Genomic DNA, 17,768 nt, shown 5'->3' on the forward strand with positions numbered 1-17,768 from the left:
CATTGTAGGTCTCCCACTGGACATCCCTAGGGTGGAGGTGGTAAAGACCAGAGGTGACTGATGCAGGGAGCACCCCCCCCCCACAGCCACAAACTCAGCCCTGCCTCTCTCCTCCCTCCAGGGGAGCTCTTCTTTGACATCGACAGTGGGAGGAATGCACCTCTGCACTCCCCGCCCTCAGAGCACTACACCATCATCTTTAACACCTTCGTCATGATGCAGCTCTTCAATGAGATCAATGCCCGCAAGATCCACGGTGAAAGGAATGTCTTTGACGGCATCTTCAGCAACCCCATCTTCTGCACCATTGTCCTGGGTACCTTTGGAATTCAGGTAGGAGGGGCAGTTCCACATTTATTCTGTACTGCTTTTGAGGGGTGGGGATAGAGGGCTTCAAGGCCCTAGGACTCCCCTGGTCCTGGCCTTCCTGCCTCCAGTCACAAAACCAGTCTGGACCATCTTGGTTTTCCTCTTACCCATACCTTACTGTGCCAGAGAGGGGTTTAGTGGACCTGAATCAGAACTGACTTTTCTCACCTATGGCAGAAGTAGCCTTCCCTGACTCCCTTCCAATCTGCCATTCCTATTTCTGACATCTAATTCCTTGGTGTGAGGCTACTGGAACTCCAGGAGGTTCTTTTGGAGATGCCAGCTGTGCCCAAAGTTGATGTACTGAACTTTACCTGCCACAGTGCAATGGACAAGTTGGACATCTCAGGTCCCCAGCAGGGGCTGAATGTTCTAAAATACACTGTCTTCAAGGAAAACTTGAGCTACAGTAAGGCTCACAAATTGGAAGATGGTTGCCATCAAAAGATAATTATCTTTTATTCATAATTATTCAGTGCTCACAGATCCCAAGCAGAAGGCATGCCATACTACAGAGGCCACATCACAGAGGCCACTCAGAAGTGTCAGTCAGAAGGCAGAGGGAGAGAGAGCCATGGACAAAGACCTTTATTGTGGCTTCCCCAAGACAGAATGGGCAAAACAAGATCCACAGGCTTAGGACTGGCTGGTGTGAATCATTTTAGCCCATTCTGGGGCATGGGGGCTGTCTGGGTTGTCAGACACTGCCCTGAGAGGGAGTTCAGGAATGGGCTCTGGATTGGTTGGTTTGTACTTCTTGAAGAGCTTGCCCCTGGGAATAGGAGCTCTCTGAGGTGGAGAGGGAGAGGAAGACAGGAAGCCAAATCAAAGTAACCTTCATGTTATGGGTTACCCAGCCCAAGGGAATCTGGCATGTGCATGTGGACTAGGTATTAAAGCATCAGTTCATGAAAGCTGGAAATGTGCTCAGCACAGCTGAGCCTCATCCAGAAGCTGGAGTCAGGGGGTACATAGCCCCCAGAGAGGATGTGGGGGTGGTATGTAAAGCTACATGCTGGCCCATCATGTAAACCTTGGCCCTGTAGTCAGCCAGTCTGTGAATGCACCTTCACACATTTGTTGAGGCAAAAAGGTAGGGAAAGAGCTCCAGCAAAGGAAAGTAAGGCCCTCTCCCAGGGTGCAGCTGGTCTGCCTGCAGGAGTCAACAGTCCTCTGACTCTGAGCAGGATGGCCTGGCTCTCAAGAAAGGCCATCCTGGTAGACAAGACAGGTCAAGGGCTGGGTAGATGAAGGGCAGCTGGGATATGTACCAGTGGTCCACTGCTGTTGGACCCACCCCTTCCCATCCCCCTTCTGCAGATTGTCATCGTCCAGTTTGGCGGGAAGCCCTTCAGCTGCTCCCCTCTGTCCACAGAGCAGTGGCTCTGGTGCCTGTTTGTTGGTGTTGGGGAGCTGGTCTGGGGACAGGTGAGTATCTTCCTAGTCAGCTTTCTCACTCTTCCATTTGGCTATGCTGATGGCACCAGTGATGCCAGCAGTCCAGGCTGGCCTAGGGTCCCACTGACCCAACTACCTGTTCCAGAGCCTCAGAGCTTGTGCCTGGGAAAGTACTTGCATGACATGTTCAAGCGGGGAACTCAGCACAGTAGGCTCAGGCCTGTGACATACCATGACTAAGAGGCAAGGCCTCAAGTGACGGCATCAGCAGCAAAGGATCATGGCTGGGATGTCCCAGGGCCCAGGAAACAACCCATTGTTCCACTTTCTGTGATAGTAACCAAAAATTGCCTCTTAAGCCTGGGTGGCTTGGGAGCTGGGGCATAGCTTGGTGGTAGAGTGCTTTCCTACCATGCATAAAGCACTGGGTTCCATCCCCAGAAAAACACACACACACAAACACACACACACACACACACACACACACACACACACATACAAAATTAACTGGGTGGCTTGGAAAATGCCACATATTTGAAATTAAACAATGCCCTAATAAATAATCTGCAGGGCAAAGAGAAGTTCTTGAGAAATCTTAGGAAGCATTTTGATCTGATGGAAAATGCGAGAACCACACAGTGATTAGAATCAGGAAGCCTCAGCCTGGGTGGCAAGAGTGAGCTCCTCCTGCCATGGATGCACAAGAGATCTCAGAAAGCATTTCTCTGGAGTTCCGGAACCCTGGCACAGGAAACTGAGTGCAGGATCCACCTCTCTCTGTGTCTTAGCTCAGGCCATCATAACAGAATATCAAACAGACAGCTTAAATTACAGATGTTTATCTTCTCATAGCTCTGGGGGATGAAAGTCCAAGATCAAGGTTCCACCAATTTTGTTTTCAGTGAGGGTCTTTTCCTAGCTTGTGGCCAGCTGCTTTCTCACTGCATGCTCACAGGGCCAAGAGAAAAAGCTGGAGCTCTCTGGTATCATTTAATTTAATCTCCTTCCTCCAAGTATCACGTACTTGCGGGGGGGGCGGGGCAGCTAGGGATTCAACATATGAAGTTAGGGAACACAGTTTAGTCCATAGTACTCTGGATTTGTTTCTTGATCCACTGGCATCACCCCAAGCCACCCAGAGGGGCTCCTGCAGTTGCTGCAGAGACCAGACTCTGTTGGTACCTGGCATTAGTCCTCAGGGATGGCCTGCCCAATTCCTCCATCTTGTTTTTGGAATTCTCTTTCCATCTGCCACTGCACCTCTCTTCCCAGTCACACTTGGGCTTGGTCATCCTATGGAATCCCTTGGCTTCCTACAGCCTGGATTCCATAGAGCCTAGATTCCACAGAGCCAGGACAGTGCCAGCACCTTCTTGATCTTTGAGTTCCCAGTTCCTGACACAGTGTCTGCTCTAGGCCTTTCCTAGGACAGGTGGCACCAGCCTGAAGCTTTGTCCCATAAGGCTATGTACCACTCTTTTTGTTCTTAATTGTTTTCAATGACAAAAAAAAAAAAAAACATGTTAAAACCAATGAAAAGGAACCTCTATGAAAAGATCAAGTCCCCTCTCAGCCATGTTTAACAAAGTTCAGACACACAAGATGAACAGAATAATCCACCGTTCTCTGCCCAGACAGGGAAACAAAGCCAAGCCTTCCCTTCAGCCCTCCCTGGCTCTTCCTCCTCTTGCCCTTGCCAGTTGTCACCTCTCCCTCCATGGATGGACCCTGATCTTGGCCCTTTTGTAGACTGAGCTTCCTCAGGAGATGCTGCCTCCAGGAGAGCCCAGATGTGAGCTTCCACGTGTCACTCCTTGGGAGTAGTATAACCAGCAACCATGAGGGACAGCATGTGTGGGGTATTGTCAGCTAGGAAGCTTAGCTCTGGTATCCAGGGTTTTTCTTTGGGGTCTGTCACATGGGCCTTACTCTCCATCCCCTCTGTGGCTCAAGGTCCCCACTGTAAATTAAAACGTTTGCATAGACTAGTGGGAAGCCAAGGCCTCCATGCGCCACACTTCTTTCAGGCAGAATGCTCCAGGTTTCGAGATCCCTCCCAGGACCCATCTTTACTGCACAGTACTCTACAGATAGGCTTCTCTGACTACTCCTGGCCCTTTGGCAGGGACTCGATGGAGGAGTTGTCTGCCTGCAGGGAGGGGAAGTTTAGGAAACACGGGTCTGCAGGCCCAGGGGGGTGGCCTATGTTGGTGGGAGGTGGAGACTCTGGTCTCTTGCTGACTCCAGCAGAACCTGCTCTCATGGCCACCTCTGCTTGCTGTCTGTCCCTCGACTGTGGCCTCCACAGGTCATCGCCACCATCCCCACCAGCCAGCTCAAGTGCCTGAAGGAAGCTGGACATGGGCCTGGGAAAGATGAGATGACCGACGAGGAGCTGGCCGAGGGGGAAGAGGAGATAGACCATGCTGAGCGGGAACTGCGCAGGGGTCAGATCCTCTGGTTCCGGGGCCTCAACCGGATCCAGACGCAGGTAAGCCGCCGTTTCTCTTGGCTCCTGTGGCTCTTCTTCCTTGAGAGGTTAGAAAGCAAGCAAGAAGTAGAGTGAGCAAGTGGCCTGAGACCAATGGGGAAGCCACTAGGTCTTGTCCCCAAGCACACAGAGGCAGTTGCTAGGCTCCCCTTTACCATCCTAGGTGTGCTCATCACTGGCTGGGGCACTGAGATTACCTCTCCCTGACACCTCTCTCAATGCCCAGGTGACCCCCCCATAGTGGTGCAGGTGCCAGCTAAAAGTGTGTGCTGGTGATCAGTGGCTGTGTCTCAGAGGCACCATCTGCTTTACTTGGTGGTGGCTGTCCCAGGTTGTGGACAAGTTACTACTGTGCAAATGCTCCTAGGTCAGGGATGGTCAAGGCCAACACCATCAACTATAGCCCCTCTGAAGTCAGATGGGCACAACTGCAGTAGCCACTTGGGAAGGCTTCACAAGATCCTGAGGGCTGAAACTACCCTGCTCTCTGTCTCTGTCTCTTCTTGGCCAGCCTTCCTGCCAGAATATTCCCTACTCACGCACGGCCTCTCTACACAGTCCCCTTGCACACTCATGATCATACTGCATGCCACTCCCCAGAAACAGTTCTCCCCATGCTCTGCAAGGTCTCCTTCTGGATGCATTGTTACTGTTTCTCAGTCACCCTCTGAGATGCTGTTTGCCCTGCTGGCCCTGACACAGCTTGCTGTCCTATCTGTTCCTTGTTCTCTGTCAGCAATACACCTCCGGCTCAGCCTTGCACTGCCCCAGCCTTTCCATCCCACCAGGTCAGCCAGCCCCTGTCACACTGCAGCCTACTGGTCCAGCCTGACCCCCATAAATTCTCCATGGCCTACCCCTCCCCTGCAAGCCTCCAAATAGCTCACCATCTCTTCCTCATGCAAGGCCCTATCCACCTTGTCTCAGGTGAGAGTCCTACTGCCTCTAACATAGGCCCAGTTGCTTCTTCTCCTTGGGGTCCTACCCAGGACCACCCAGCTAATTCCCTCTTGGGGGTCTATTTGGGCAACTTCTTGGGGAACGAACTGAAGCCAAACCCGTCCTTGACAGTATCTGCCTTCAACTTGTCTGTCAAACATGGTCAAGGGCTCATCCCCCATCTGTCTTTGGTGCCCTAGGTCTGGTATTCCCTCCCAGCACACATGGCTGTTCCCGTACAACCCTCAGTGGTCTGATGATGGGGCCCAGCCTGGCCACACACTTCCAGTCTCCCACCTGCTCCATTGGCTTTGCTCAGCTCAGCCCCTCTGACACTACTCTCTTCACTGCAGCCTGCAGAACCTCTCTCTGTTATCCTGAGTATAAAGTCCAGAAGGCCCCTGAGCACGGCCTTCAAGCCCCTGCCTTTTGGCATTTCCCTCCTCCTCTCCATGCCCCATGAGTCTATTTGTCTTGCCAACATACATCCTCTCCTTCCCTGTGCCGCTGTGCATCCCTGCTTACTGCTGCACCCACCCCCCATTCTTCCATCTTCATGCTGCAAAAGCCAGCTCAGAGGCCACCCAAGCCTTGCGAAGCTTCCTCACATTCTATCTCCCACCACTTCAGACCATCCATGCAACCAACCCAGAGCACTAGTCTAGGTACATCCAAATGCCCTAGAGAACTTTCCAGAGCTAGATTCCCCAAGCCCACCCCTATGTAATAGGATTCTGCAGGGCTCAGTGAGGTGGCACCAAAGAAGTCCATGTTGAAGGAGTTCCCCAAGGGCCTGAGGGGCTTCTCCAGCTGGAACCTACCCCAGCTTGGCCAGGAAAGGACTTCTAGGTCTGCATCTGGTAGTGTCACCTCAGCCCAGAAGAAGGGGAGCAGCCATTGGAGCCATGGCCTGAGTCTCCTCTCCCAAATGGGAATGCTAATGCCTCAAGCACAGTGCCTGAGACAGGCCAGGAATGCAGCACAGATAGTTTTTTCTTATTCCTTGCAATGTAGATTTATGTGCTAAATTTAAAACATACCAAATGTTAGAAAACAGCCCTCACATCCTCTCCAGTGCCCGTGTGGCCACTCAACTGTGCCATCTAGGAGACTGTGGTTATGAGTTCTCAGGACACCCTGCCCTGTTCTGGCCCAGGCAGGCTCTTGTCTGTCATACTTCAGTTCCAATGCAGATTGCAGAGCTGGCCTGAGCTAGGGAGGGGTACAGCAGGACCTGGCTCCTCGTTGGCTCATTTCCCTGCTGTTAGCTTTTCTACCAGCTGAGACAGCAGCCCTGCCCCGATATGAGGTGTCAGTGGTAGCCTGGCCACCTGTGTGTGTGTGTGTTGTATCTTTGTGTGCTTGTGGGTTCCTGCACCTGCCACTGCCACCTGGTTACCAGCAGTGGGTCCCATCACTTGGAGTCTTGGCAGTCCATGCCATTCTGACTAAATGGTTGTCTGTGCCCATATAGATGCTTTACAAGTGAGGAAATGGGGCCCCAAGGGAAGAACCTGGCCCAAGGTCACCGATTGAGAGCCAGGTCTGACCAGGGCCCAGGCCTCTTGTGCCTTCCCCCCCAACACACTTTATTCCGTTTAATAAAGTCACTCTCATTCCTCCATGAGCTCTTGACACCTGTGGCTTTTCGGTTTGGCTTTGTCATGTCAAATTCACCATGCCTCTAAAGAATGCTTATTTCAGCTCAGTTGTTTAAGAACATCTTCTCCCTTTGATGCAAAATACGTGCTTGAAAAACAGAAATAAAGCCTGGGAGAGGCCCCACAGATTATGTGTAAACCCCAAACCAAGAAAAAGAGTTTCTAGGCAGCCAACCCCAGATTTCTGGATTTTGTGAACCACAGAATTGTTCCCCAGGTTTCAGAGGCCTGCACAACTTTTTCTGTTGCTAAGTAACCTGCTACCTGCTCTCACACCTGTTTCATACTAACATATCAATATACCAGATGGTAGAGTGTCATTGCAGAATAAAAGGAAGTCCTTCAAATCCAGAGCATGGAGCTTTTTGAATGTTCATGATATGATCTGTTTTTTTGCATTCCATTATAAAACAATGAGAAGCAGCAGCAACAACTAAGCCTTGTTCCTGGCCTGGTGCTTGGAGGAAGTCCAAGTGGTAGTGGTGGGGTGATGATGGCAGTATCTTCAATGATGCAGTTATCCTTTGGGGACACCGTATGGAGCCAGGAAAGGCCAATGTGAATTTGAGAAAGAAGGGCATGTTTCCTGTCCCTCTTCACTTTTGCTGCAGAAACAGTCCTCTCTTGAGAGAGACCTGTCTCTATAGCCCAGAAACATTTAAATCTGAGAGGAGACCCCCACAAGAGATCCCGACGCCATCGCATCGATCATCTGCCTTCCATGTGCTGATTCACTGCGCGGTGCCACCCACCATGCGCGCAGTACACGTTCCTCACGGCTGCAGTCACAGCTCTGAGTTTCCCTTTATCCCAAGGGAGCCAGCGGGTTGTGCTGTGTGAAAGGGGCTCTGGGTAGGTGGAGTCAAGGGGTGATGAGTCTTTTCCGCAGTGCGTCCAAGGTTGAAATGGCATCCATCTGCATTTTGGTTGGGGAATTCTGAACACTCAAGCTGCCTTCTTCTGAGAAGCCCTGGCCCGAGTCAGAAGCTCAGTGAAATCTGGTGGCCACTAATGGCCACTGCATAGCCTCTGCAGAGATTGAGGGTGGGCAGCTCCCTTTCATTGGCCTAGAGCAGGTAGCAAGGGTGCTTTGGGCTCCAGAAATGCATGCTGGCTTTGCTGCTCATGTCATCCAGTAAACTACATGGTACTTTCCAGAAATCAGGTCCACCCTCCAAGGCCAAAGATTCTCCCCAGTGAGGTCATTCCCAAACAGGTGGCCATGACTGTGCTAGGCTTCTGGTCTCCCAGAGTCTGGGCATGTGGTTTTCCAGTGAGGGGACACTTGATGTGGCCAATCAGTTGAAGTCCCTTGCACTGCTTATGTCTGATCCACCCCAAGCCCCAATTCAGTAAATAAAAGTCCCAGGCAAAGACAGGGTTGGAGGTCATCCTGTGGGGTTTATCCACATTGCTCTCCTATAGGTCTCACTTTCCACAGACCCACTTCCCTTTCAACTTCGAGGAAGCTTCAGGGTGGAGACAAAGTAGAAGCCATGCCATCTTTGCTTCCCAATCCTCCTATCCTAGGAGGCTGTGGGTCTGTGGGAATTGAGTCATGACAAGACCAAGTGTGTGCTTTGGGAAATGCCTTCCTCCTCCGTCTAAATCCATTCTTCTGCTTGAGGGTGCCAGTTACCTGGATGAGCTGCAGAAGCTAGGGTGATGCCCCCACCCAGTGGAGAGGCCTCTTCCTAATGGGAGCATGTCATGTCCCTCAGGTGTGTTGGGGCGGAAAGAAAGGTTGAGAACTGCCGAAGTAGGATAACAAAGTATTGGCAGACACAGGTACTGACTGATGAGTGGCTTGCAATGAGCATATCGTGATTGCAAATGACTACTTCCAAAATGTTTGCAGTGTGCCCTATCTGTAACCTGTCCCTCCTAATCTGATGACCACTAATCATTTGCCCAGCAAACCCTCTCTTTGTCATGGCCTGGTCAAAAGCATCAGCAGCTCCCAGTGAGTGGAGCTGACCTAGCTGAGGCTTTGCTGTCACGATATGTCCCCAGTGTGGCCCCTGTCCTCGCCCAGCCCCACCCCCTGCGGTAGCCTGGACCGCAGTACAAGCCAACCTTTATTTCGTTTTCTCTCCCACAGATGGAGGTAGTGAGTACCTTCAAGAGAAGCGGGTCATTTCAGGGTGCTGTGCGCCGGCGGTCTTCGGTCCTCAGCCAGCTCCATGACGTAACCAATCTTTCTACCCCTACTCACGTAACTCTCTCTGCCGCCAAGCCCACCAGCGCTGCTGGCAGTGAGTCTTGACTTCCCTTTTCTCTCATAAATGGCATCTCGGGGGAAGATAAAGCCTCCCCAACTCTGCCTTCTCTTTTTTCCAGTCTTGCACTTCTGCTCACCGTGGCTTTTCCGTTCCTTCTTTACTGCCCTGTCCAGTCCTTCCCGCCAGGCGGTGTGTCTCTCCAAAGCCATATTCTCTTATGAAATGTGCCAAAGCCATGGCACTGCCGGGCCTTCCGTCCTTTGCTTTGTTTGATTTTTTGGTTTGTGTTTAGTGCTCCTTCTGCCTATTGGTTTTCTTTTCTTGACCTTATCTGTATGTGCCGATGGTTCTTCATGAACTTGGGCCTCTTCCAGTAGTGTCTGACACCAGGCTGGGGCCTGGCTCCATGTTCTGTGGGGAGTTTCAGGGAAGTATGTGTCTCAGGGCCAACCTCCTGGGGCTGGTGTAGGAGGTAAGTGCCGCCATGTGGCACCATTTGCAGCAGAAGAACCCAGCCCACCTCCTGGTGGACTAAAGCAGTCATGTCCAGCATTCTCCTGGAGGTGGCTTCCAAAGGATGCCACTATCGCCTGTCCCCAGGCAGGCTCAATGGTGGTGATGTGCTCCTTTGTAGGTGGCACCTGCCCTGTGTGGCCAGACCCAAGCCAACAGACATTAGAGGTGTTTGGAGAACTGGAGCTCAGAGGCCAGGAAGACACGGAGGGAACCACACTTCCATTGTTACCAAAGCACCTTTGCTCTCTCCAAACAGGCCCCAGGAGTGGAAGGTCTTAACCCACTGGTCCATGCTCGCTCCTCCTTCCTCCAAGAAGCCAGGAGAAATCAATTCCCTTCGGTACATTTCAGTGAAAAGGTCCATTGTGTTGCTCACATTTTAGAGAACCCAGGGGCCATCCTAAGTAGGTAGAAACTTCCATAATCACATTTTTTACAAAGACAAAGGAAAGGCCACTAGACTGCTGAACCTGCCACCCTGGTTCACCCAACAGGAGAGACCACAGGAACCACGTGAGGTCCCCCATTCCCACCCAGGCAGCCTGCTATTTGTAACAAACTCAGGAGATTTCAAAACCAATCCGTAAGCCTTCAAACTATGATCCCACAGCCCCTGACGGGATGGTTGAATGCTACCTCTTCCTTGCCTTCCAGGGAAGCCCCGCAGCTCCCACGCAGACGCGAGTCCTTAACTATGCCTTTTTCTCATCACAGACTCTTCGAGTTTCTTTTTGCTTGATTTCTTTCTTTTCTTTTTTTTAGGAACCCGTGAGAGGTCCCCGGTGGGGGGCACCCTCCTCTTGCTTAAGCTGTCCTTTAGGGCCACCCTGGGGAACAGTACAGGCGTGCGTGCACACACTCCCCTTCTCCAAACCACAGGCCACATACCCCTCCAGCTTGTTGATACACCCACTGGACCACCCACCTGGGTCAAAAATATGGGCTGAAGCCCACCACCCTTGAGTTGGAAAGCAGCCAGCGCTCCTGGCACACACAGACAGAGGCCCCAAAGGGCCTCACCTCCACCCCACCCAGAGAGGCCATCAGCAGTCTCTGCCAAGTCAGTTAAGGACAGAAATGAAGTGTGGTCTCCCAAGCACACTTTGACCAGGGCCCAGGTGGGCAACTGCACCTTCCTTCCTGGGATGTGAGGGGCAAAGGTGGGTGCAAGTGTCCCCAAAGGACACATGTAGATCTGCCCTGTCCTTTCCTTCCCATTGACTTCCTACATATTTTCCTTTGCCTTCTCTGCATTTCCTGTCTGTCTGTCCATCTGCCCACATGTCGACTTGAGGGGGAAGGCAGCTGGCAGAGCCCTACTCCACACGGCCCTCACACATTCTCCACAGCTCTGGCCTTGTCCCAACCCAGGGCCAGCCCAGTCTCTGTGGACCCCCCTCACCGGCCTCCAGTCTCTGGAGTGAGGCATGCTGTCTCTTCCCTTCCTCTGAATTCCTCCAACTTCCTCCCTGGGGGCAGCCTCTCTCTCTCTTCTTCCTTGGCTCCCAGCACCTTGCTTCTTTCCTTTCTTCCATGAACATCTGTCCCCCTCCTTCCCATCTCTGGAGCCCAGCAGTGCCTGGTAAGTACAGTGGGAGAGATGCCACCCTCCCGCTGTTCACAAGCTATTCCAGGGGGGGACCCAAGCAGTGGCAGCAAGGGTTGGGTGGCAGGGCCTTCCAAGGAGGGTATTGGTATGAAGAAACAGGGGTCCCAAAGTCCCAACTGACAAAGGCTGGCCTAGAAATCTCAGCCCCATTGAGCAGCAGCACCTCAAAAAGGACTGTGAAGGAAGATGCTGGCTCAGACATCTAGTAACTCCAAGGGGGAAGCTTCTGGAAGCTACTGACTAAAATCACTTCCTGCCATCATCACCTGTGGCAGACTGGTTTAGAACTCAGAACCTAACCCCCACCCTGACTTACAAGGACCCCAGAAAGTCACTGAGCCCAGCACCTTCATCTTACAAACCAGGAGAAGGCAGGTGCCCGCAAGGGCCAGGACCTATGCAGGGTCCCTTAGGCTGCCAGGCCTGGTAGAGAGGGGACTAGCCCCAGCCCCCCTTCTGTCCTTAAAACTTTCCAGAGGACCAGAGCTGCTCAGAAGGAAAGCAGGGTGAAGGCCATGACAGAGCTCCCCTAGACAAGAGGCAGCATTGTACAAGGTGTTATAGTCACAGGCTCATAGTTTCCATAAGTCACACAGTTTCCTAAGGAAAACCATGGCTCCATACATGAGGAATTCCTACCCGCTTCACGTGCTCCAGGCAGGTCTTCCTTTTAGCCCCACAAGGAGTCAGGACTGTGCCTGCAGCTCTCAGAGCACTGGAGGGGCCTGAAGTTCAAAGTCCTTCCCACTAAGGACCCTCAGGCTCTCCAAGGAGAAGGGACACACCCTGTGCCCTTAGGGCCAATGAAAGAAGTGGCCAGAGGATGTCCTCCAAACCAAAGGGTAACCAGGATCCTGGGGGCTAGGTGGACCTCCCCACCCTTTTTAGCCTCCCACACCACATGACTGCACACACCTCTGCTGCTTCTGCAGGCAGCAGTCCCCACTCAAGGGATTGTCCAAACACACCACTGTCATATCATATTACAAATGATGTGATCTGCTGACTCCTAGCTATGACCTGTGACTCCTAGCTCCAGCGTAGCTTCTATAGCTTCCTCCCAGCTGACAGCCACTCCTCCTCCCAGCCCAAGGTGGAGTGTGGAGTGTCTTTCCCTCCACTGCTGCCACCTCATTTCACATTACCTGGGCCATGACCCTGAGACCAGCTCATTGGGGTGGCTTAGGAAATTAGGGGGCTGTGAAATCCTGTTCCCAGTTTGGGTATCAGTCCCACCTCCAACTGTGCACTCACAAGCTAATGCAGTGGGAAGCCCAGCATCTCTTTCCCAATTGGTGTCAATATCCCCAAAGTGTGGCTGGAGATGGTATATTGAAGTAAGCCCAGGGCACTGTAATCTGCCTTCTGGTATGAACAGGTGGCTGTGGGATCTTTGGGACAGCAAAGCCAGGTCCTGGTACCAACAAAGCCTCTCTGTGGGCTCTGTAGCCAAGGATCCTTTTGTCTTTGTTTTCCATGGCAACAAGCAGGCATATCTCGGCCTCCCTGCAGCCACATCCAAAGTCTGTTCTGTAGCACCTCACGCTGATAGTCCTCCCATTCCTACTGATAGCCAAGCCCATCCCATCCTTCCTACAGCAATACTGGGCCTCTATATTCGAACTTTCACTATTGTAGTAGTTCAGGAGTTGGCTCCTGACTTGGTCCAGCAAAGGGACAGGGCTGGTCAGTGGATTTGGTCCCATGTAGACAGAGAAGCTTACTCTGGGCATTTAGTTCTGATTTGCCAAGTGGAAACAGATCACATCAATTGCTTTATTTTTCTTTTGCAACATGAAAACCCCTTTTCCCATTGGGTCAAACTGGGCTAGATAAGGTGCCACTACTTCACTTGGACATACTTCTCCAGAACCCATGGAAGCATGTTCATCTCACACTCATAGTCCCATGGTGGAAGGAAATGGCAAAGAAAAAAATAGTCTTGCTTTCTGGAATTTATTGTCAGGAAGTTAACTGATGTTAAGCCAAATCTCCCCACTTGGGTTTCTGTGAATAGTATATTGAAATTTTTTCTTAGCTATCTGACATTGTGCATACTGCCTCCACAGTGGGAAATAATCAGGCCCCCTATGGGATCCTTTCCCTGCCCCATGTCTCTCTGGAACCCAAGGCCCTACCACAGTGGAACAACCCTGCAGGCAATTCCTAAAGCACACACCAGAACCAACCTAGGGAAAACCCTGGAAGCCCTCATGAGCTCATGAGATTTTTTTTGAGGCCTTGCAGCTGGATGCAGCTAGTAAAAGAGGCAAGGGCTTCCTTCCAGTTCCTCATAGTCTGACTACCTGAAAAGCCTGGGCTCGACTGTTGATTTCAGGAGCACAAGCCTGGGATTTCATGGTCCTGGTCCTATGTGTGCATAGGAAGGGAGGCAGTTTTCACAAAACTCACCAGCAACATACAGAAAGCCATATCTTTAGTTTCTGGTGTGATCCCTTGGTGAAATGGCCAACTTTGGAGTTTGCATTTTCGTTTTCCTGATTCAAGCACACAACCCCTCCACAGGGAAGAAAGGGACCTTCCCCTTGCTGTTGCTGTTCCCCTAACACAGAGAAGTGAGGCCAAAGCTCACCTTTTCTAAATTTCCAGGCTTTCTGAGTTTGGCTTCTGATTTCCCAGATGGCAAGGCAGCTGACAAGTCCTTGCTTTCCAACAAGGTTCTGGACTAATGGTTGATACAGCAGTAGAAAAGCAGGGGAGGAGTTCAGACAGAAAAATCTGAGCTCCATGAGCCTTAGAGGCTGACACCAAGCAGCACCCCAGAGCTCAAGGAATTAGAAGAGATGAGAAGGCATCAGGCAGTTTCTGTTGTTACTGTCGTCACTGTGGTTCGGAGGCCTTTGCTTTTATTTCTCTTCTTTTCATTTTCTTTTCCATTCTTTTCAATGGGGTGGGCATTCCCTCAGTCCCTTGCCTGTCTAGTCCCTCGCTTTCTCTGCTTCTGCATCCCTGCTCCACCCCACCCACCCCCACATCACAAACCCCAGCACTTGAAGGCCTAAGCAAGTTGTGCCCTAAGTGGGGTGATTCCACACTGAGCATCCACCGATGGGATTGCATGTTTCCCTTCTGCTGCAGCTTGGGGGCGTTGTCGGGGGCTTGGTCTGCAGCATCACAGCCTGGGTAAGGCTCACCTCATTCATCCAGGTCAGCTGCCCACCAAGCTCCACAAGCTCTGTTGTCTAAGGCACACAGAGGCACTGGAGTCTCCTCTGGGCAGCAAATAAACAGCTGAGTGCAGATGATCCCAAGCCTCAGAAGGAAAGAACAGAGAGGAGAAGCATGAGAAGTGCTCTTCTGGGTCCCAGGTCATCTGGGACAGCCTCTGCGAGAACGGTTATTTCAGCTGGGTTCTGTCTGGAGGAAGAACAGTCTAGGGCAGGAGTCACAAATCAGCAGAGGTAGCGGCTTCTGCTGGGGTGCTCTGGAGCAGCTCCAGCTAGCTAGTTATGGCAAAGTGTGGGAACAGCCTCAGGTAGGGGGAGCCAGGGGCCAGTGGGGTGAGTCCCAGACATTGTGCACCTGCTCACTGAGCCCCTGCTGGGTGCAGGCACTTTGCTGGGTGCTGGGGCCATCAAAGAAGGCCACAAATCTCTGCTCCCAGGGGACTTATGCTCCAGTGGAAGGAGACAGGAGAGACAATGTGGGGGGCATGTTTGAAGGGGGAATGGGCAAGGGAGCAAGGGAGGCCAAAGTGGGTGCAAGGGTGCTGAGGAGGCAGGAGGGGCGTCCTGAGTCTTACTGAGGAAGAGCCTTCCTGGCAGAAGGAAGAGTCAGTGCAAAGACCCTAAGGAAGGAATGTGCTGGAAGCTGAAGGGCATGAAGGGTAACAGAAAAAGCCAGTCTGAGGCAGGGCTGGGGCAGGACTTCTCTCCTTCCTCTGCAGGAGACACAGCTTTGGGAGGCTTTGCATTGATGGAGGCTTCCATTGGAAAGGATTTCTCAGACTGCTATGCTGACGATAGACTGTGGGGGTCAAGGGTGGCAGCAGGGAGATGAGGGTGGGGACCCCACAACAGCCAGTGTGTACCTGGTGTGGTGGTGGCTGCAGTGGTAGTGGAGGGGTATGAAGTTGCATTCTGGATGTCATTTGGAGGGGAGCAGTAGAATTGATGAGGACTGGGCCTGGAGCTTTGGGGTCAATTAAGTTTGAGACTTGGCTTAAATATCCATGTCTGAAGCTGCAGAGAAAACAGTGGTTGGCAGACAGATGGATGGGAGGCCACAGGGGGATGACAGGACATGGTCAGGGGAAGGGGGCTGGCAAACAGGCTGGAAAGGAGCTGAGGGGAGGAGCATCATTGAGTACCCTGCTGTGTGGGGGACTGCTGGGGCATGGGAGGAAATAAAGTATCAACCTTCTCAGGGTTACTGGCCATAACTGGGCATGGAAAAATGGGGCAGCAACTGGAAGGGACTGCAGGAATGAGAGGGAACAAGTGACCTAGACAAGGGCAACAGAGTTGGCAAGAGTGACAGCCCACCTTACCCCCCTCTGCATTCCCAGAAGCCTCAGCCCTGACCCTAGGACTCATCTTTCCTGGAGTCTGTTTTATTTCTTTTCTTTAAAGGTTATCCTGTAGAAAAATGGACTTTGGGGAGTAGATGACTGTGGGATGAATTCTCCACTCAAAGTGAAGACCCAGGCCTGACCTATCACCTTCTAGAAAGTTTGGAGTCAAGTGGGGAGTGGCAGGATTTGACTCAGTAGCCAAAGCGTGCCTGAAAATGCCATCTGAAAAAGAGATAGTGCAGGTGACCATAGGGTCATCACACCTTAGTTAGGAGCCATGAGACAGGCGCTGAGGAAAGATCGATCCCCAGGCAGACAAGGTCTCTGACCACAGGGCTTGTGAGTCCCCAGGGGCCTTGGAACCCCAGGTGGGACATGGAGGCAGTAGTGGAGGTAGAGAGGGGCTTGATGTGGAAGACATTTCATGTAAGTAGGGCCCACCAGGCTGCTGAGACGGTGGGGTAGGGATCAAGGTGCCTCCAAGCTTTGGCAGGAAGAGGGCAAGGAGCAATGGGGTAGAGATGAGACAGGAGACATCCAAGGGGAGGCACCAAGGAGCCTGTGAGGGTGCCAAAGTCTGACAATCTGGATGAATGTCCCTGCTGCAGGTATACAAGTGGACATGGTGCAGATGGCATTGATGGTGTCCAGATGGTCTGACAGGCTGTAGACAGCACTACCAGCCTTGAAGGTAGCAAGGTCCCTTTGGGAGGAATAGAGATAAGCTAGGGAACGTGCAGGAAGCCAGGCAAGAACCTAAGAAGAAGCCAGTGCAAGCCAAGGTACAGGGGCAAGGCTTGGGCCATGCCTTTGCCAGGAACACTGAATTCCATGCCAAGTGGAGGAAGTCTGGGGCCGTGGGCTGTCCATGAGCACCTGAGTGCAAGCCCAGTCCCCAAGAGGGGCCTATCTTAGAAACATTCATTAGTTTTCACTAAAACAATTTCCCAGGAATTGCTTGCACCCTCCAGCTTAGGGTCACCTAAGAACACCAGCATAAAACCAATAAAAAGCCATTTTTAGTAGCCCCAGATTTGAGTGCAGGGAAAAGAGGACCTGGACAAAAAGTGACTCACCATCAGCTGTAAGACTCATGATGACTTGAGCCTGCTTCGAACACAACAGCAGAATGTTAGAGCACGGTGGCCCTCTCATTCTGGGACAGATCTCTCGTTCACACCTGTGCTCCCCAAGTGTTGGCTGAGAAAGTACTCCACTGGGCTGTGGCAGTAGGAAGCAAACATGGCAGATTACTCCCAAGAGGCACACCCTGGACAATCTTTTAGGGCCAGAGCAGCCATCGCTATAGAAGCGGAAGCAGCAGGCAAGGACTGTCCTATGGCCTTGGCCGCCCTTTGTGGGGGAGGGCTTTGGAGTTCAGCCAGGTGCAATGAGACCTGTGGATAGGTTTGAGCAGGGGCCTGGCCTGATCATATGACCCAGATCCAAATAAGGCCTCCTGCTCAGCAAGGAAAAGGGTGTTGCCAAGATCATGGGTGCATTGCTGGCGAACTTACTAAGCACATCCCCAGGATCAAGGGCACCAGTGTTTAGCTTTTTCTCTTTTCTGTGACTTAATAGGTGTGGCTGGCAGCTGGAGAAGGTAATGTCCTGAACATCAACACTCCAGTCCTGCACCAGAAATCCTAACTAACAAGGAAATATCTAAACTGGCTATAAAAAGTAAATTATAATCTTTATTAACAATGGCAAATGGGCCTCAATTTCTGTGATACCCCTATTTCAGAAACCAGTCTGGGATAAAGACCTGAGAGAGAATGGCTGACCATCTGCAATCTGGCAGATGTGGCTTCACCAAGTCCAGAGAAAATTCTCACTGGATTTCAACAGGGAGTTAGAAAACTCCGTTTTATGGAACATTTTGGCTTTTTTTTTTTTTTGCACTGCCCAGACTCCAAGGTCTGCCTCCTTTAAACTGATTTAGGAGCTCTGTGCTTGCCCTGGCTGAGCTATAGGCCCCAAGGTCCAGACTCTGGGGGCTGAAAGGGACTCATTGTAGTCAGGGTGA

At 51.8% G+C, this 17,768-nt stretch overlaps 1 protein-coding gene and 1 long non-coding RNA gene across 10 annotated transcripts in view; one reads left to right on the top strand and one right to left on the bottom strand.

The window, feature by feature from the left end:
• Atp2b3 (ATPase plasma membrane Ca2+ transporting 3) overlaps positions 1–17,768 on the top strand; it is a 69,816-nt gene that overhangs the window by 46,868 nt on the left and 5,180 nt on the right. For 3 of the 9 annotated variants that reach the window (XM_077106683.1, XM_077106685.1, XM_077106684.1), the window contains 3 exons: positions 122–333; positions 1,690–1,797; positions 4,076–4,258. In XM_077106683.1, coding sequence (XP_076962798.1) covers positions 122–333; positions 1,690–1,797; positions 4,076–4,258 — 503 coding nt within the window. Of the gene's footprint in view, positions 1–121; positions 334–1,689; positions 1,798–4,075; positions 4,259–8,579; positions 8,647–8,959; positions 9,167–17,768 lie in introns of those variants that run through there. The other 6 variants (XM_077106686.1, XM_077106688.1, XM_077106687.1 and 3 more) reach the window with 4 other exon arrangements.
• LOC143638800 (uncharacterized) lies at positions 4,231–17,132 on the bottom strand. Its single transcript, XR_013154632.1, has 3 exons — positions 16,816–17,132; positions 14,361–14,479; positions 4,231–4,297 (listed from the first exon to the last, which is right to left on the bottom strand). It is a non-coding gene; the product is annotated as an uncharacterized LOC143638800 (long non-coding RNA).

The sequence above is a fragment of the Callospermophilus lateralis genome, chromosome X (genome assembly GCF_048772815.1).
Source record: "Callospermophilus lateralis isolate mCalLat2 chromosome X, mCalLat2.hap1, whole genome shotgun sequence".
Taxonomy (NCBI): Eukaryota; Metazoa; Chordata; class Mammalia; order Rodentia; family Sciuridae; genus Callospermophilus; species Callospermophilus lateralis.